Raw genomic sequence first — 19,531 nt, 5'->3', positions numbered from 1 at the left:
TATTGCTGAAACGTTTTACAGTAGAGTATTTTATTGTTTATATTAGAACTCTTTTGTTTGTTTTTTATACATTTTTCTAAGGTCCACATTTGTGTGACCATTTTCAATAATCTTTCTGCTGCTGTAAATTTGCCCATTGTGGAACAATAAAGAGATTTTCTATTACATTCTATTCTATAAAAGGGGCAGAAAGACATAAGTAAATCTAAACAATGTATGCATAAAAAATATATCTGCAAAATCTCTAATATTCAACAACAAAAAATACTTAGTTAAGCAAATTCTGCAAAACAGCAATAAAAAAATTAAACTCCTATCAGATTTATAGTCCCCACCCTGCAGATATATTAGAATCTGTCCTTAAATTACAGCCAAACTCATTTACACAGTAACAGATAAAAACCTGTAGATAAACCAAACATTACCGCCACATATCTGACTCAATAAGCATTAAAATAACAATTTTCATTCATTTCAAACAGAACTAATCACTGAACTATTCACATACTTGTATTATATTAAACTGAACTTCCAATTTTCACCACTGTTTGACCCCAAGTACCATTTCTTTTAATCATGGAGATGCTGGCTTGCTTGGTCTCGCAATGAATTCTGGGATATCTAAGGATAGCGAGGATACATCGGACCCATCCTTCAAATCTGGCAAAAAGAAGGACGCATTTGGAGGCTGCATAACAAGGAGTCTTGGAATCCGACCAGAATTTGGTGTGGCGCTATGACATAATCGTCCTTCGAATCTGTGCTTCGGAGTATGCAGCCCATAAATACGAACACAGCAATTCAACCATTTCATTCAGGTGTGTTGGACCAATGATGAATCTAAATGTTGCAGGAAACCGGCCTTCAAGGACTGGAGTAGCCCGCCCCAGACGCAACCCATAAATTCGAACAGAGCAAATGATTGCCTACCGGTGGCCATGGCCACCCCTGGTCCCCGATCTAGCTCTGCCACTGAGTAAGAGAAGTGATACTTTATTAATTTTTTTCTCAAGAAAAGCCCAAATAAAACGATGTAAAACCACTTCTAACGTTTTGTTTTCAAAAGGTTACTCAAGTAAATGTAACTGAGTAAATGTAACTAGTTACTTCCCACCTGGAAATGACGTTGAAAACATGAAAAAAGGGAAAATTCATCAGGGTCACTTATCAAAAACACTTGCTTTATTTAGCCACAAGGGGGCACCAGAGTCCAATATTGAGTAAAGGTCCATAGATGTTTGTGGTACTAATCTTTTTAAGAGAGATGCATATATAAAATTATGATTCAATAAAGAAACATATTAGTGTAATCTGCTGTTTCTGGAACGATTCTATTAAATCAGATCAAATCTTACCCGAAAAGATGTAGTAATTGAAGAGAAAATAGGCCCTCAGATCAAATTCTACATCCCATGTAGGCCTGTAGGTGGTGGAAATATTAAGCATGAGCAAAAGAGAACCACCTTTTCATGTTTGCAGCAGTCGGTAATATTCCCAACTGAAGCAACAGCGCCCCCTGTGTCGGTTTGAGTCCATGATCATGTGGATCTGCGTTTAGTCTGAGCCGTGAGGAAGGAAGCTGTGTGTTTTTCCGCCTCCAGATGACGGCTCCCTGCGGCTGAAAGCGTCCAGAGACCCCCGCTGCTCTGCTCCATCATCACCAGCATGGCGCCCAGAGACCCTCTGCTCGCCTCCCTCAGAGGTAAGCATCCTCATCAGGACCATCACTGCACTCAACCTATTCCTTCAACATATCAGCTTCTGGGTTTTCAGTAAAAACGGTTGTTTTATTATTTTTCTCTGACGCCAGACCCTTTCAATCCATTTAATCCCACTCTATTTTAGATCTGATCTCTTCTGCTCTGTTTCTATGGTTTCATGCAGTATTATCTGTGTTTTATTTTTATCTCCCAGTGTGTGTCCTGAATATGCAGTCAGATGGTGGCATGGTGACTGACTCCAGCCCTCATCTCCCCTCCTGCTGTGAGCTGCTGGAGTTGGTTCTCAGGAAGGGGCTGCAGCGTGAGCATCAACTCCATATTTAATCATCCCTTCTCTTCCTATAAGCACTAAATGCTTTGAATATTTCTCCCCAGAGCCAGTCCTCAGCCTGGTCCAAAGAGATTACTGGCATTGTTTCGAGCAGCTTCCTCATCATGACACCTGCAGCAGGTAGAACAAGTTGGCAACATTTTTCCTGCATTTGACTCACCTGAAAGCTGTTGCAAAACTTTAACCTTCTGGGACTTTTTTTTCATGCAGGCTCTCTGCTCTGTCATTGGCTGTTGAGCAGACCAGAGCTTGCAGGAAGCTGATCTCAGCTCAAGGTCGGGGCCGCTACCTTCTCAGGCTGGCCCTCAGCCGCAGGACTCTGTCCCAGTTCTTCACCCACCTGCTGCACACATCCAGAGTGCTTGAGGTCATTCATGCTGCATACACATTTCCCTTTATGGCTTTAATTATAGCTTATCTTAAATGCTCTGAAACATATTTTCTCCTTTACTGTTTCAGTGGTACAGCCCTACATTATCAATCCTCCGGAATGAGGAATTTGTTGGTAAGGCATGTAACTTAGTTTGTTTAATCTATATGCATGGATGGGAAAAACATGACATGAAACCTGTTTTTTTTTTTTTTTTTTCCCAGAGCCTTTCATGTCACTGCTGCTGGTCCTCTCTCATATGGAGTTCAAACTGGACATGGAGGTCAGTGAAAAATGAATGTACTATTTATATTTTTACACCGCACATTACACAGTAATACTCCAACTTAACAGAAACTAATATTTTTTCCTTCTCTATAAACAGAACTGCAGTTTTTTAGATGAGAGCTGGCTGCTACCGGTAAGGCCACTACAGCAAAAAGATATCAGGTTGATGTTCAGAAAATAGAGCTACAGTATATTTTCATATCCGTTTGACTTGTCCATATCTTGTCACATCATAAGAGCAAACTCATGCATTGTATTTGAGAGACCAACATGGAAATTAACCAACTGTCCCAACTGCAGAGGTTCACAACTTAGGTGGACAATTTTGTTGATATGAGTTGTGCGCCTTATAGTCAAGCCTTTATGGAAAACTGGCTAGAAGATCTTCCACTTCCACTCTATTGGAGATAGCAAACATCTGCAGGAAGGTCATTGGTTCAGATGAGGCCAAAGCTGAACTCTTGGACTAAAAAACTAACGCTGCACTTTACTGTGAACGCACCATCCCAATGGGAAAGCATGGTGGTGGCAGTATCATTCAATGGAGATGCTCTTCTGGAACAAGGATAGGAAACTGCTTAGAACTGAGGGGAGCTAGGAAGGAGTTAAATATGAGGACAGTTTTTTTTTTTATAGATATTTTTATTAATTTTTGGTTTCATAACAACAACAAAACATAACAAGGAATAGAACAAAAGCTCAGCAGCGCAGTCCAAAGGAGACAAAAAAAATTATAAAAAATACGAGGACGGTTAAGGGCAATCAGTTCACAATGATTGGTTCCATGTCTACTCCGTTATTTGTCCCAAACTGCTGTCCAGGAATCTACAATAGATGTTTGTAGGAGATCTTATATCATCCAGAAACATACGTTTGTACAGCCCGTGCCTTTTATTTTCAAATGCACCAGATGAATTTGATCTTTTTGTGTCTGACCTGACCTGATCTGGTTTACATCTGGAGAGAACAACACAGATGACTGTGTGAACCTGAGGTTAGAGGCTAAGAAAGATGTGTGACTGGGCCAGAGGTCTGCCTTCTTGCAGGACTCTAAATTTAAAGGCAAAGCTCCTGTGGAATGTTTTCATTAAATCCTCAATGTCTAGAAATAAATCCAACTGAAACTGTATTTCCAGTTCACATATGCAAAAAAGACTTAGAAAAAAAAAGTCAGTCTCTACATTTGGAAAGCTGGAAAGTTTTAACCATTAAAATACACTGAATATGAGATTACAAAGGAAAGAAATATTGCAAAAAGTTGACAGTAGTCAAAAATAGAAAATGCATAGTTAAAAAGTCAAATTTAAGTAAAGAGATGGAGAGGAGTTTTAACAGACTGTTTACCTATACTGCAGGTGTGTGACACTTATGAAGTTGTGCCCTGTCGGGAAGTTGGAATGATTTTAAGGTTTGTATTTTTAATATTACAAAGGAAGAAAAGTATTCTTAATTCCAGTCGTGTGTCACGATCTCAGCGTGTTTCTTCCTCAGGTATCTAAGCGGCCGTGTCTTTGTCCTGGACCTGGTCCCTGGCAGTCAGGCTCACGTTGACATGTTTGTCTCTGCTGGTGACATCATCGATGAGATCAATGGGACTTCCCTGAGAAATTCCAAAAATGGACAAGTGAGGGAATACTATTTTTTGTTTTTCCACATGTTATTTTTTTTCATCTTCATAAATTAATAATATAAATTAATCATCAGCATAAAAGATAACCCAGGAAGTTAACCACCAGCCTCCCAAAGATTGCCTATTCAAATAATGTAAGGAAAAGCAAGTTTATTTATATAGCACATTGCAACATTTTTGCTAGAAGTCTAAGGCTGCATTTTTTTCAAGACAAGTGAAGCATTAAAACTACGATGTTTGATACTATGTTTTAGTTTTAGTGAGGACACAGGCAGCAGTGATCAGTTTGACTAGAAGTAAAGGTATCAATGAGTTTTCCAAGAACCTGCTCAGATATTCGGCCTTCTTTAGATGATAAAAGGTTACTGAACTGAAGTTCTGTGCTAATTTTTAAATGCTCTTCTTGAAATGGTCCTATAGTCACTCTATTACAGACGGAGTAATGTAACGAAAGTAATTTCTCCCTGGGATTATTAAAGTATTTCTGATTCTGATTACTGATTGACAGAGATGGCAAAAGTACTCACTTTCCATACTTGAGTAAAAGTACAGATACTTGTGTTCAAAAATACTCTGGTAAAAGTGGAAGTACTGATTAAACTTCTTTACTCAAGTAAAAGTAACAAAGTACAGGCTTGTAAATTTACTTAAAGTATAAAAGTAAAAGTAGAAACCACTTTTTTCATGCCATTGCCTACATTTTAAATGGATGTCTGCCAATAGGACTAGATCTCCTTTGTGTTCATTTTCAATCATCTCGTCATCCACACTACTATGCTAACGCCACCGCCACCAAGCTGCAATGATTTGCCGCGAATGAATACCGCCGAATCTGTCGATTCATCTTGTAGTGGTGCGTCAAATGCAATGTAGATTCCCATCCAATTAGATTGAATTTGGTATTGATGACGTGAAAAATAATAACGGTAACTCCATTGAAATGATTCAAAACTAAAGTAACGAGCCAATTTTTTTAAATGTAAGGAGTAGAAAGTACAGATATTTGTGTAAAATGTAAGGAGTAGAAGTAAAAAGTCGCCATAAAAATAAGTAGTAAAGTAAAGTAAAAATATCAGAAAAATCTACTTGAGTACAGTAATGAAGTATTTGTACTTCGTTACTTCCCATCTCTGCTGATTGATGGGACAGGTGTTGTGAATGAAACGGTGCCCAGCTTGGAAGAGCTCCTGTGTGTCGCTGAAAGTGTGAATTGATGACTGAACACACTACAGTGTGTTGAAGTCATGTTAATGTGTATTTAAAACATTTCAATTAGTGGAAAAAAATTGCAGGGGGAAATATAAAAAAAAGTCTAATCAACCAAAACTTTAGAGGCCCCCATGCAGTACCTGTCTCCGTGGACATGTCACACATGTCATATAAGGTGATGTTATATGCTGCTTTGTAATCCTTGCTTCCAGGCTGGCGTTGTTTTGTCTCGCCTTAAGGGCCGCCCTTTATCCATCCGTATTCTGAGATGCAGGGCTCAGGATGGAACAGTGTATCGGCCCCTTGTCAAACTCTTGAGGGATCTGAGGACAGAGAATCCCAATATGCAGCTCAGCCTCAATCCCCTCCAAAAGGAAACGGATGACAACCGAAGGCCTCCTGGCGTATCCCAGTGTCTCAAGGAGGGAAGGCAAGTGTGCGAACCGTTTATTTCAAAGTGCCAGATTTGATTTTACATAATGATCCGCCAATCTCTCAGCAGAATCGTCTACATTGTGAAGTTCTTGGGAAAAGCAAACATTGGAATGGTAATTATCTTTAGCTTCTCTTAAAATGCTGTTTAAATGTGCTAACAACTTGTGTAATGTTAACCCTTAGTTTGGAGGAAAAGAAGTCCTGCAGCATGCAATTCCACAGGTGTTGCGTCAAAACCTGTCTAGCAAGGTAAAGCAGTCGTTCAAATGCCTGCAGGCACAATGCAAACTATGTTGTGATACCATTATCTGCTCGCTCTGATCCGTCCCTTAGGACGTGCTTTTGGATTTGAAGGAAACACATGTGACGTGCACAGACAGAAACAGTACACAGGTAAGAAACATATCAGCAGCAAAACATTCAGCTCCACTCCATGTTATGTTTATATTATCCATGTTTCCTCAGAAACTGTTTGAGCATCACTATCCAGAGATTTCCTGTGTAGGGAGGTTTGCTCAGCCGGGCTACACGATATTCGCCTTCTGCGTGGCGTAAGTACAAAGCAGCACGTTAAGCTGAACAATCACTTTAGTTTGTTTTTCTCATGCAGATTAATATCTTTTCACAGAGATTCTCCAGAAACGCCTCAGTCCAGTGGTTTTTGTTGTGTGGTACTCAAAGCCAGCACCATTAAGGACTGTGAGGATATAGTCTGCCGCATTGGTGAGGCCTGTTAATGGGTTTATTTTGAAAACAAGACAATTATCAAACAAATTAATTGGAAAGAGGGATTTTGGGATTGTTAATATTGATTATGGCTTACAATCAATTTTAGATTGACCAGTAATTCAGTGGTCCAAATAATTATTATATTTGACTAATTTAAAAAGGTATTTCTAATATTTCCTAGGTTGGATAATCAGTGTCAGCAACCTCCTTCCGAATGAGCAACATTTTTAGAGAGGAAAAAAGGTTGAAGGAAAGAAACAGTGATATAAACGTTGGAGGTATTTCTTTAAAAACTGCACCAGAGATGTTGGATTAGAACCAGAACTTACCCAGGCTAAAGGAGAAAGTTTTCTCATTTAAAATGGAAAGGCTAAAAATGCTATTTTGAGTTTCCATAGACTATAAAGAATAGAAAATCCAATTATTGTCCCACAATGGGGGAGTTGTGTTTAGAGCAGCAAAAGGTTATACAAGTGGTTACACAATGTGCACCCTAGAAAAGTGTATAACAATATACTGCTATAAATACAATATCAAAGTATATACAAGTTAACTTTACTAAACACTATTTCAACTTTGATCACTGTGCGGTCAAAGAGAGCCAGTGCCACNATCAAACAAATTAATTGGAAAGAGGGATTTTGGGATTGTTAATATTGATTATGGCTTACAATCAATTTTAGATTGACCAGTAATTCAGTGGTCCAAATAATTATTATATTTGACTAATTTAAAAAGGTATTTCTAATAATATTTCCTAGGTTGGATAATCAGTGTCAGCAACCTCCTTCCGAATGAGCAACATTTTTAGAGAGGAAAAAAGGTTGAAGGAAAGAAACAGTGATATAAACGTTGGAGGTATTTCTTTAAAAACTGCACCAGAGATGTTGGATTAGAACCAGAACTTACCCAGGCTAAAGGAGAAAGTTTTCTCATTTAAAATGGAAAGGCTAAAAATGCTATTTTGAGTTTCCATAGACTATAAAGAATAGAAAATCCAATTATTGTCCCACAATGGGGGAGTTGTGTTTACGGCAGCAAAAGGTTATACAAGTGGTTACACAATGTGCACCCTAGAAAAGTGTATAACAATATACTGCTATAAATACAATATCAAAGTATATACAATTTAACTTTACTAAACAACACTATTTCAACTTTGATCACTGTGCGGTCAAAGAGAGCCAGTGCCACTGTACCGAAATGAGTATATATATATATATGCATGCACTTTCCATTGACTCGTAAGATAGACTATTGGCCAAATCTGTTTAAAATCAAGTGCATGTCTGATTCTTATTTCAAAAATTATTATGCAGACCATGATTACCCACTTTAATGGAAAATATGGTTATTTTAGGAATTTTACTCAACAGGATTTGTAATGTTCTGACAAGTGATTAAACTGATTAATTTCTTACTAAAAAAAAACAAAAAAAAAAACCCTCACATTTATCTTCAGACAAGATAATCACTTCATGTTAGATCAGGAGTCTGCATCATTGGCTTTGTAGCCCCTTTAGAATAGTAAATGTTTTCTTGCCCCGTTTTGGTGTTGTATAAATTTAGAATCTAGAAGTGTTGCTAATTGCAAAGGTTTGTTGGTCTTTGCGTCATATTTACACAAGCATCCTTTCAAACATTTCAAGTTAACGGATTTCCCATTTTGATAACCATCATAGATGCACTTATTCTGGAAATACCATTTAATTTTCTCACCAGCTTGTATCAATTTGCTGACATCAGCATCCCCAGTCCAATAGTAGTTAACTTCTAACATTTGATCTGTCATAACTTCACCATGCAATCTTTGATCTACCTATAATTTCACCAACCCTTGTCCTTTCTGTTCACAGCTGCTGGTTTCAAGCACACAGAGTGGTTTGTATAACCACAGATCAACCCATCCATGTAAATAAATGAGTTTAAAAAGTGCATTATTGTCTGTATACATCATGACAAGACACAAACTTGTATTCATAAAGACCTTTAATAGAAAGACATGTGACCAACATCTCATAAATAGTATTAAATGTAGCTGCCAAGATTTTTGTGTTTGATAAAACGCATAAAAAGCGGCCCTGAACAACGTCAGGGGTCTGCAGGGCTCCCTTTTAGTTCAGAGGACTAACTGAGATAACCGATATATCGAGACTGCAGATATGCACCCAGGGTGGCATGCTGGCATTTAGATAGTAAAGAAAAACTGCTCCCAGAAGGTGATCAGAATTGATTCTTGAGATTTTAGAGATCGCTCCCTCAACAGGAGCCCAACATCCACAATTAACTGGAGTCATTACATCTAGTGATAACCCAGAAAGGTTATCTTGTCCATGGTGCACTTGGGCTAGTGGAATGGTTGGTATGTTGTCTATCACTAAAAAATAGAAAAATTCAAAGAACTTATAAAAACAAAAACCCAAGAAAAAAAAATGTCCACAAAATGGATAACTATGATAAATATGTCATAATGCTGGGATCGGCCACTTAAGCCCTTTCTCCCCTTATCCTGCGAGCCAGCTGGATGTCCTTTGGCATGATGGTGACACGCTTGGCGTGGATGGCGCAAAGGTTAGTATCCTCAAAGAGACCCACCAGGTATGCCTCGCTTGCCTCCTGGGAAAAAAAACAAAAACAGAGACAAAGTAAGCAATTTGTAACACTTACCCCACCAAAAAAGGACAGGTGTAGCATTGATATAACGTTTTACCTGAAGAGCTCCAATAGCAGCGCTCTGGAAACGAAGATCAGTCTTGAAATCCTGAGCAATCTCCCTCACCAGACGCTGGAAGGGCAGCTTGCGGATGAGCAACTCAGTGGATTTCTGGTAGCGACGGATCTCCCTCAGAGCCACGGTGCCAGGCCTTTGAAAGACAAGAAATCAGATTAGCACGTTTCAACAACAACAACACCGCATATGAATGCAATGAAGGTCCCATACCTGTAACGATGCGGTTTCTTCACGCCTCCTGTGGAGGGGGCGCTCTTCCTAGCAGCCTTGGTAGCCAGCTGCTTCCTGGGAGCTTTCCCTCCAGTGGACTTACGGGCGGTCTGCTTGGTACGGGCCATCTCGCAGTTCCTAAAAAGTGTGGTGGAAACCAATTAACTTTAAGCAAATGGTTCAGGGACTGCCGAAAAGGAGATTTCCTCTGTAAACAAATGCTAAAGCTAACTAGGCTAACGCTGCTCCCCTCCCCCAACACCGCATCCATGGGAGGCGTCGGCCTTTAACAGCCTTTAAAGGCTCAGCAATAAAAAAAAAACTGCTAGTCCTCAATGTAAACATAGTTGTGGACATTTTAATACAAGAAACGTGGTAATAATTATTTGTTTTGGTACAGAGCTTTGTATTAACGCTAACCAGGTCAAAACAAATGGCGCTCGAAACAGCGCGGTGGCGCTTCCACCTCGCCATTTTCAGTTTCGCCTTGAAATACGAAAAAAAAAAACAACGACTCCCACTCAATTCAAGCAGTTTGCTTAGGTCGTCACGTTTCATGAGACTGAATCATTAAATACAATTGTGCCGGCAGCTACTTTTAAGCTCAACCGTTGAGCGTTAACCGGTATATTTTGATCTTTAGCGATAAAAAAACAAGACTCAAGAGCCTCCATTGTTCTATTTTTAGCTAACGCTTCCATTTCACGTAAGGCTGTGAGGAAACAATCGTAGACAAACAAGAAAACGACCCAACTAAAATCCAAAACCGGTTCAGATAGCCAATTACAGCCTGAACAGACACAATGAAATAAAAATATATATCTTACCTGTTAGTTTACCGTATGCTAAGAACTCGTCGAGTTCGACTAACCTCAAATACAACCCAATGAAAAACGTCTACTGGAGAGAAAGAACGAGGCCGACTTATAATACTTCAACGTGACGTCATGATTTTCGCAGACGGCGCGCCATTGGCTGATCCCCTCACACGGGACATGGCGCAGCCAATCAGATAAAACAATCAAATATTTGCTGTAAAACAACAATAAAGCGTATGATTAAATGATCTTGTGTTATGTTAATAGATCAAAGAACGCTGTTTATTGAAAACATCTTTTCATATAAATATATTATTATAGTTATCGATAAACTTCATGTCCCATAGTTCTGTGTTGCGTCTCTTCTCTACTACTACTTCCTGTTGCCTCGCGCAAGCTCACAGCGTAGGAGAATGCGGATTTCGAAGCTAAAAAGAAGAGCTAGCCTGTAAGCTAAAAACAAGCTTCTTGTTGTTAGGCTTCAGACTGGTTAAATGTCTAAAACAAATTCACAGCCCCCGTCGTCTTCGGCAGCGACGACCGCAGCAGGAGGGGCATCCTCGTCCTCATCGTCTTCGCCCGCTGGGGGCTCGACTTCGCCCGCCACCGTGTTGAACGTTCAGCCCGAGAAACCTCAACATTACACGTACGTAGCTGCTTAGCAGCGCTAGCTGGCTGTGTACACAACCTCACGTGCCTGTGTCATACACAAAACAAAAGCTTGGTTTTACTACAAACTTTGGTTGCGAATTGAAACTTTAAAATATCTGGAATGAGCTATAGAGTGCTGGAGAGCAAATGTTCTTGGTCCTAATGGAGAGGCCTAATGTTACTGAACATTACTGAAAATATTGTAATATCATTTTATTTTTGACACTTTGTGACACTATTGCAACACATTTGGGCGGTTTATGGTTTAAGTCGATTCTATAGTAAAGTACCGGTATTTGTTGAGAAAAATATCGTTTTTGCAGCTTATGTAGCTGTTAGCTTTGTGGTATTATTAGTTATAAGGTGAGCGCTTGAATAGTCCAAAACAAACCCTGTGGCATTAAAACAAACTTCACTGTAAATGCTTTGATCTGTTTAGCTGTAATAAGTTTGGGATGTGGCTACTAGCTTTGCAGATTCAGACACTCTGAGAGCTTCGCTGTTGTTTTTGTTATTTGTTTTGATAAATAGTTTTCTAACCTGAAAACATAAGTTCTCAGTATCTTCAGTATATTAATTTGACCCAGTTGTAAAAAAAAAAAAAAGAATCCCCCATCCTGAGGCTGCCACCACTGTGGGATGGTGGTTTCAGAGTGAACATTTGTATGGTGAGTTGCAAATAGGACAACTTATTTATTATTATTTATTTTGTTTGTTAACCAAAAAACAAAATGCTGAACCGCTTTCTGACACAGGCCAGTTTAGGGAAGTTTGTTATATACAGTAGGACTGCAATGATTGTTTTACAAATCGCTTAATCTGTCGATTTTTTTTCAATTAATAATCAGATAGGCAAAGGTTCCTTAAAGAAGACTTTTTCCTAAATTAAGCCAGGTGAAACTAAGGCCTTTCTACTGGAGGAGATCTGGATAGAGCGTTTGGAAAGATGAAAAAAGTTTTTTTTATCTTGTTTGCAAAATGTTTGCATATTTTTTTTTTTTTTTTTTTTTTTACAACTTTGGTATAATTGCTGCTAAAGTTGGGTTACTTTGTCAGCTAAGGGCATGTTTTAGAGTCGCACTCCAGCTAAGGATTGATTACTAAATTATCCATCCATCCATTTTCTGTCATGTTTATCCCAAGCGGATGAGTGAGGGGTGCTGGTGCCTATCTCCAACTGTCTACGGGCGAGAGGCGGGGTACACTCTGGACAGGTCCCCAGTCCATTGCAGGGCAACACAGAGACATACAACCATTTACCAAACAACCATTCACGCACACACTCCCACCTAAGGAGAATTTAGAGAAGCCAGTTAACCTAACAGTAATGTTTTTGGACTGTGGTAGGAAGCCGGAGTACCCGGAGAGAAACTCCATACAGAAAGACCTCGGGCAGGGAATCGAACCCGGAACTTTCTTGCTGCAAAGCAGGAGTGCTACCCACTGTTCCACTGTGCAGCCCAGATTACTAAAACCAGTTGATGATTATTTCAATAATTGATTAACCCGATAAATTGTTTCGGCCCTAATATTAGTTGTCCTATTAACAGAATCTTCTCAATGAATAGTGCATTTCTGCAGTTCCTCCAAGGTTCCAGTTGACCCCTTGGCTGCTACTCTAATCACTGCTCTCTGTGTTTAACTTGCCAATTTAGGCTCATAATATTTCTATGGTTTTGTAGTTGTGTTGCACTTTTAGCATTCTTGATTACTGATTGATCAGTAGTCCATGAGATGTTCAAAGCCTGGGATTTTGTTGCAAACTACTCCACATTTTTACTCTTTCCTTGTCATGTTGACTTGTTACTTTGACTAAAATAGTTTTATTCATGCTGAGATAAGTATACACATGGAGGGACTTTTAACTAATTACCAAATTTACTTTATATTCTTAAGTTACAGTATATGCAAAACTGTTAAATTGAAGTGAAGGCTTTAAGCTTTATGTAGGGAGAGTATTTGCCTATTCAAAGATGCAGGGTTTGACTCAAAATATTTTTTCTGGTGTCTCCTTCTTTTCCAGATATCTCAAAGAGTTCAGAACTGAGCAGTGTCCCCTGTTTGTCCAGCACAAATGCACACAGCACCGTCCGTTTTCCTGTTTCCACTGGCATTTTCTAAACCAGCGGCGGCGCAGGCCCATCCGCAGACGAGACGGGACGTTCAACTACAGCCCAGATGTCTACTGTACCAAATATGATGAGGGAACAGGCACTTGCCCAGAAGGAGATGAGTGAGTGTCTCTAAGGCTCCCTTCTATGTCATGATTTCTTGATCAACCCACAAAAGGGGAATTTCCCTTTTAGGATTCGGATTGTAAACACGGAGTAAAATGGTTCAAGTGCGTAATATGGTGATCCTTGTTCCACATCCTATTTTCTCCACTCATATCTGTTCCAGTGGATCAGAGATAAAATGACAGGGCTGGAAAAGTTGATCAGAACTAATTGATGAATGCAGATGGATACAGGGAAGATTTTAACATTATGAAGAAGTTAGTATCTCTAGGTTCCATATGGCCAACTAAAAAATAATAAAAGGTTCAAAATGAATCAAAAAACGTATATACTTGATGTACAAAGTAACCAGGATCCTTGCTCCTTTTTATTTGTAGAAGTTTCTTTAAAGGTCCATAATGTTAATTTCATTCTGTTCTTCTAGCAGCATTTGCAGGTCATCCACCACATCCTGTTAAACCACCTTTTACATTAAAATCCTGAACTGCTCTCATACATCTCCCAAATGTGTGGGTCGTAGTAACTAAGCATTAAGCCTTTTCTGCAGACAATCACTCCTGATTTGACGGTAGTATATCATGCATAATCTCCATTGGAGTTTTAGAAACTACTTTGTCTCCATTATGGAGCCGAAAATGACATTTACACTCAAAAAGAGAACAAATTCTAGACTGAAAAGAAGTTCTTGGGTGTGGCTGTGGATTTTAAAGGCATGCTAATCTAGCTTTTAGCAGCATCAACTATAGCAGCAGATTCAAACGTGTTCTTTATTTCCCATCCTTCTTTTTAAAGCCTCATGAAAGTAGACCTCAACAAAAACACATTTTGTTGAGAAGTTTTAAAATAAGAAACTAAAGTTTTGCACACTGTCGCTTTAAATTTATCGCAAATGTTTTCCATTAGTTGGAATGATTAAAGCATACACTAAAGTAGGGCTGCAACTAATCATTAGTTTGCAAATAGATTAATCTGTTGATTATTTTTTTTAGATTAATTGGTTCATATTTAGATCGCCAAAGGTACCTTTAAGAATTTTGTTTTTAAACTAAATTAAATCGGCGAGTATTGATAGACAAAATTTTTTTTTTTTTTAAATCTTGAATGCAAAATGTTTATATATTTTTTTACAATTTTGGTATAATTACTGCTCTAAGTGGGTTGGTCTGTCAACTAAAGGCATATTTTACAGTCTCCATACTCCAGTTAATTAATCGATTACTAAATAAATTGACTAATATTTCAATAATTGATTAATCATGATTAATCCGATAAATTGTTTCAGCCCTACACTAAAGCAAACCCTTTTCTGATGCTCCTTGAGCCTATTTAGGGCACCAATGTTTTATAAGGCCTCTGATTAATTCATTTATTCTTCTGAACGTTATTTTTGTTTGTACTCTAGATGTCCTTTCCTGCATCGAACTGCAGGGGACACAGAACGGCGATACCACCTCCGCTATTATAAGACGGGGTCATGTATCCACGAAACGGATGCAAAGGGCCACTGCAGCAAGAATGGCTCCCACTGTGCCTTTGCTCACGGATCACATGACCTGCGCACTCCTGTTTATGATATCAGGTGTGCAACTTTAAACCCTTTCCTAATACAGCAGCCATTCAGCTTTGTGTTCAGTTTGTTGTTGATGTTGATGTCCTCCCTGTTTTCTGCGTTCCACAGAGAAGTGCAGGTGCTGGACTCTCAGGGAGGGTCGGGGGGAGCAGAAGGAGGTGGAGGGGATGCCCAGTCGGGACAAGCAGCGAGCACAGCTCTTATAGAGAAAATATTGAGCGAAGAACCGCGTTGGCAAGGTACAGCTGCTGCTTCTTTTTTTTCTGCTAAAAAAACAAATGATTAGACTGCGAGTATGAATATGTTGAATAGGATGAGATTTAAATAAGGGTTAGTGGCATCATGTAGGGGTCAAAGCATAGCTAAAAGCTAGCTTAACTAACTCAAAATTCACTAAAATCGAAGCTAACGCTACACAGGTGAAAGAATTAGTGGAATCCAATGCTAAAAGCTAAGAGCCTAAGGCTACGTTCACACTGCAGGCCTTGATGCTCAATTCAGATTTTTTTGTGATTTTTTTTTTTGCGTTGCCGTTCACATTTCCAAATATATGCGACTTGTATGTGATCTCCTTTCTGAACTGCAGTCATAAAACCTAAGTGCCCGCATGCGCAGTAGAGGATGCAGTGACGTCACAGGCCAGCATGCTCTGTGTTTACGGAAGTAAACATAGATGGTAGTGCTGGAGCGCATCTAGCGATCTTTCCCAACCTTAAATAAATTTTTCCAAGATAGTTAGACATAAATACTGCTCTCCGCATCATTATCTGCCATGGTTGTTGTTTTTCTTGGCACTTCTGCGTAGCAAGAATCAGAAGAGTGACCTTTGTCGAGTATTAATGACATCCAGGTCAGATGAATGTGACCTGGCTGTTCAGACACGGGTCGCATTTGAAAAGATCAGATTCGTATCTGATTCAGGATCACATAGCCAAGTGGCCTGGGTCACATTGGAAAGAATCGGATCTGTGTTGTTCAGACAGCCATGAAAAGATCAGTTCCAGGTCGCATATGGGCAAAAAAATCTGATTTGGGTCACTTCAGACTGCTGTTTGAACGTAGCCTAAGACAACTGTCTAAAAACGTTGGTTTGAGAAAGGGAGGGGGTGGGGCACAGCAGAAATGGTGGCAATTATACTAATCTTACAATGGGTCGGTTAGACCAGACAGGGTGGTGGTCTGTACTGATTCCAAAGCAGTTTTAGAAAGTATTCAGGGAGAAGGAACTTATAGAAAAGGTTTAGTATTAGAAATCCAGCACAGTCTGTTTAGATTATATAGGGGTGGCATTGATATTTGCTTATGTTGGCTTCCTGCACATGAAGGTATAAAAGGCAATGAAAAGGCTGATCTATTAGTAAAAATTGCTTTAGAGGGAACATTAATGATTACAATTCATTTTGGGACAAGGGAAGGAAAATCAATTATTAAGAGTAAAGAAATGGCTAAAGAGGTGGAACAAAAATAAGAAAGGAAGAGGATTATATAAGGTACAAAAATCAGTATTATATAGAATCATTAATGAGAGAAACAGAAGAGAAGAAGTAATAATGATCAGATTAAGAGTGGGTCATGTTTATTTCTGTTTCATACCTTAATGAATAAGCAAACTCTTCAGAATTTCAGAAATGCTATCAGCTCTAAAGAGGAGGTCTTCAAGAGGGGGCCCGCGACCCCTAGGGGGTCCACGGAGGTACTGCCTGGGGGTCGCGAAAGATTCGGTTGATTAGCCTTTTTTTTTTTTTTATTCCCCCCTGCAATTTTTTCCACTAATTGAAATATCTTTAAATCCACATTAACATGAATTCAACACACTGTAGTAAACAGAGAAATGGAGGCAGAAGATGTCTTTCAGTCATCAATGCTCACATTCAGTGACACACAGGAGCTCTTTCAAGCTGGGCACCGTTTCATTCACAACACCTGTCCCATCAACCAGGAATCAGAATCAGAAATACTTTAATAATCCCAGGGACTTTTGTTACATTACTCCATATGTAATAAAGTGACTATAGGACCAGTTTGATATAACACAATTTCATACAATATATAATCAGGGGGGCCTTGCGCCATCTCATCATCAGTTTGGTGGTCCTTAGCCTGGAAAACATTGAAGACCCCTGCTATAAAGTTTACCATAGTTAGCAAAAATACTAACCCACTGCTAAATGATTATTTTGTTCCAGTATTCGCTATTAGCAGGTTATCGGGTCCTTTTTTCATCACTATTAGCCTCTGTTGAATTTGACTTATATGCCTAAATTCTAGGACGTTACAGTGTATCAAGGCCACATTTGTTGGTACACTTGGAAAGATAAAAAAAAGAAAAAAGTTGAGGTTTTATTATGTTATTTTACAACATTTAGGAAAGGAACTTTTTTTTGTTTTTTGAGTTTTTATGGCACTAGCGGCTCATTTTTATGTAGACAGTGCTGCAGACAGGAGGCCGGCTTGTTTCGATTTTATGACTGCAATTGCGGAAAACAACTGTTTAAGTTGGACCAGCTAGAAGATCGAGGTGCGCGAGAACGCTGGGACCCTTTTTTCACCTGGATCCCCGCTCTTTTTCGCCCTCATGTCCCTCTGTTGTCGGACAAACTTGCCCCTTCTTCTTCATCGCCTCGGCCATATCTAGACCCACATCGTATAGCGCAGACCACGCTCAAAATTGAGCATAAATCAAAAATGTCTGCGTCAAGCTCACTGCGACGCACTGCTGCAGGGAGTATAACCAGCCCTTAAGGCCGTTCATGGGTCATGTGCGCTGGCACAGCCGTTTGAACTTTTAATCGGGAAATGTCTAATCTGTTTTACTGGGCTTAAAATATGATTTGACACAGAGTTCCTTTGTTTTTACAACTTAAAAAAATGGAAAACTCAAAAAGGTATCCCATTGAAATAAAGCAGATGTGTTATTGGTGTTAATCAATCAGTAAATGGCAAAAAGAAAACCGTTTCCTCACTGATTTGCTCACATCTACAGAAAGATCAGTTTGAAAAAAACAACAACACAGGTTTAAACCACAGAGAAGATGAGCTAATGTTTTTAAAATAGTCCTTAAAGTTCACTGTTATTGAGCTGCAGCTCAGAGTCATAGTTTCTCCATAACAGCACAGATCAAAGATTCATTGGAAAGCAGAAAAGATCTTTTTTAGTTCTACCATCACAAATGTTGTAATGGATATATGGGAAAGATGACTCCTGGGGCTTTGTCTTATTCTAAACGCTTAAGGAAACCTGTTACAGGGAAAGCCTTTATGAAAATTTATGCATATCAGGTCATTGTCATGAAAATTAGATTTTTACTGGGGCTTAAGTTTTTCAAAGCTTTTCAAATGTGATGTCTTTTGGTCCGTTCCCATCACCTGCCTTATAGATACGTTTTCTCTCTCTTTCAGATAACAATTATGTGCTGTCCCATTACAAGACGGAGCTCTGTAAAAAGCCTCCCCGCCTGTGTCGCCAAGGATACGCCTGTCCTTATTACCACAACAGCAAAGACAGGCGGCGCAGCCCGCACAAGCACAAATACAGGTGACTGTTCTTCCCAGCTGTTTAAGAACCGCATCATTTTAAGCTGCTTCCTGCTGTACTGAAGGCAGGGCCTGATTGTTGTGGCTTTCACAGGGCGCTGCCATGTCCATCTGTGAAACAAGGCGAGGAGTGGGGAGATCCCAGTAAATGTGAGGGAGCGGAGGGATGTCAGTACTGCCATACTAGAACGGAGCAGCAGTTCCACCCGGAGGTTAGATCGTTTTGGTTTATTTCTGTCAGAATTGAAGGCAGGAACCACAGCGAAACAAATCCTTGTTGTTTTTATTGCAGATTTATAAATCCACCAAGTGTAATGACATGCAGCAATGCGGCAGCTGTCCCAGAGGACCGTTTTGTGCCTTCGCTCATGTAGAAAGTAAGAAGCAGCTCTGCTTTTCGCCTCATTTTCTATCATACTTGCATTACTTATTTTGTTATTGTTGTTTATTTTTGAATCTCCACCAGAGCCTTTTGCTGCTGAGGAGCCATTATTCCCAAACCCTGGTTCCCCTCCTCCCCCCAGACTCCCAGAGCCCCTTCCTGGCCATGACGCCTCTCCAAGTCCTGGGGGTCACAACATGGGGCTTGGTTCGGCATCGGACCACTTCTCCCCCTCTGCAGTGTCCTGTGTAGCAGAGCAGGGGCTGCTGGGTAGTGTTCTGTCGCTATGTGAGGGCGCCAGCGGGGGAGTAGACCCCCTGTCTCCATGGGCTGGTGAGAGAGGGTACGGCAGAGCACCGGGATTCGAACGGGAAGATCAGGTGAGAAGGAGTTTGGGTTCATCCCTCACTCCTGTCGCATTTAGAAACACACATTCGTTTCTAATCCTCTGGGTTTTAATGGATAAACACAAACGTTCAAAATAGGGAAGTGGAAGAAAAAAAAATTCATTTTAATATTTTTTTTAATAAAATAATATAAAAGAGAATTAAATAACCTCAAAATCCTCTGAAACATGGCCTCCACCTAAACTGACAAAACCAAAAAGAAACATGCTGGCATGTAACAAGCAGAGATCCATGGCTGAGGTAGGGGAATCTGTCAAAAGGAATGAAAGGATCTATCT

General features: G+C 39.6%; 3 protein-coding genes across 4 annotated transcripts in view; 2 read left to right on the top strand and 1 right to left on the bottom strand.

Annotated features, from left to right (window-relative positions):
- The first annotated feature begins 1,530 nt into the window (after nt 1–1,530).
- On the top strand, nt 1,531–9,146 carry LOC107098290. The gene is made up of 16 exons (XM_015395885.1): nt 1,531–1,702; nt 1,915–2,022; nt 2,097–2,172; nt 2,263–2,419; nt 2,512–2,557; nt 2,647–2,705; nt 2,808–2,843; nt 4,066–4,118; nt 4,202–4,334; nt 5,762–5,979; nt 6,052–6,097; nt 6,168–6,233; nt 6,318–6,377; nt 6,450–6,535; nt 6,613–6,707; nt 8,570–9,146. Exons 1-16 carry the CDS (start codon nt 1,666–1,668, stop codon nt 8,602–8,604), a joined length of 1,311 nt encoding a protein of 436 aa, XP_015251371.1. The 5' UTR covers nt 1,531–1,665; the 3' UTR covers nt 8,605–9,146.
- h3f3b (H3 histone, family 3B (H3.3B)) lies at nt 8,694–10,562 on the bottom strand. The gene is made up of 4 exons (XM_015395899.1): nt 10,482–10,562; nt 9,655–9,792; nt 9,424–9,577; nt 8,694–9,329 (listed from the first exon to the last, which is right to left on the bottom strand). Exons 2-4 carry the CDS (start codon nt 9,780–9,782, stop codon nt 9,201–9,203), a joined length of 411 nt encoding a protein of 136 aa, XP_015251385.1. The 5' UTR covers nt 9,783–9,792; nt 10,482–10,562; the 3' UTR covers nt 8,694–9,200.
- Nucleotides 10,563–10,718: 156 nt separating this feature from the next.
- unk (unkempt family zinc finger) overlaps nt 10,719–19,531 on the top strand; it is a 14,290-nt gene continuing 5,477 nt past the window's right edge. For both annotated transcript variants that reach the window (XR_001481880.1, XM_015395869.1), the window contains exons 1-8: nt 10,719–11,118; nt 13,147–13,356; nt 14,763–14,939; nt 15,039–15,169; nt 18,330–18,465; nt 18,559–18,676; nt 18,757–18,841; nt 18,931–19,226. Coding sequence is in view for 1 of the 2 variants with exons in the window: in XM_015395869.1 (XP_015251355.1) it covers nt 10,967–11,118; nt 13,147–13,356; nt 14,763–14,939; nt 15,039–15,169; nt 18,330–18,465; nt 18,559–18,676; nt 18,757–18,841; nt 18,931–19,226 (1,305 nt within the window). In the remaining variant the exon portion in view is untranslated. The remainder of the gene's footprint in view (nt 11,119–13,146; nt 13,357–14,762; nt 14,940–15,038; nt 15,170–18,329; nt 18,466–18,558; nt 18,677–18,756; nt 18,842–18,930; nt 19,227–19,531) is intronic.

Source organism: Cyprinodon variegatus, unplaced genomic scaffold, assembly GCF_000732505.1.
Source record: "Cyprinodon variegatus isolate N-32 unplaced genomic scaffold, C_variegatus-1.0 Scaffold26, whole genome shotgun sequence".
Lineage (NCBI taxonomy): Eukaryota > Metazoa > Chordata > Actinopteri > Cyprinodontiformes > Cyprinodontidae > Cyprinodon > Cyprinodon variegatus.
The sequence above is the reverse complement of the archived record's forward strand: the minus strand, read 5'-3'. Positions and strand labels throughout refer to the sequence as shown.

Excerpts from the sequence above, each read along its gene's own strand:
- LOC107098290 (XM_015395885.1), top strand. The coding sequence starts at position 1,666 with ATGGCGCCCAGAGACCCTCTGCTCGCCTCCCTCAGAG. Across the intron at positions 4,119-4,201 it reads GAAGTTGGAATGATTTTAAG|GTATCTAAGCGGCCGTGTCT; the intron begins GTTTGTATTTTT and ends TTTCTTCCTCAG. Across the intron at positions 6,536-6,612 it reads ATATTCGCCTTCTGCGTGGC|AGATTCTCCAGAAACGCCTC; the intron begins GTAAGTACAAAG and ends ATCTTTTCACAG.
- h3f3b (XM_015395899.1), bottom strand. The coding sequence starts at position 9,782 with ATGGCCCGTACCAAGCAGACCGCCCGTAAGTCCACTGGAGGGAAAGCT. Across the intron at positions 9,578-9,654 it reads AAGAAACCGCATCGTTACAG|GCCTGGCACCGTGGCTCTGA; the intron begins GTATGGGACCTT and ends TGTCTTTCAAAG. Across the intron at positions 9,330-9,423 it reads CTGCTATTGGAGCTCTTCAG|GAGGCAAGCGAGGCATACCT; the intron begins GTAAAACGTTAT and ends TTTTTTTCCCAG.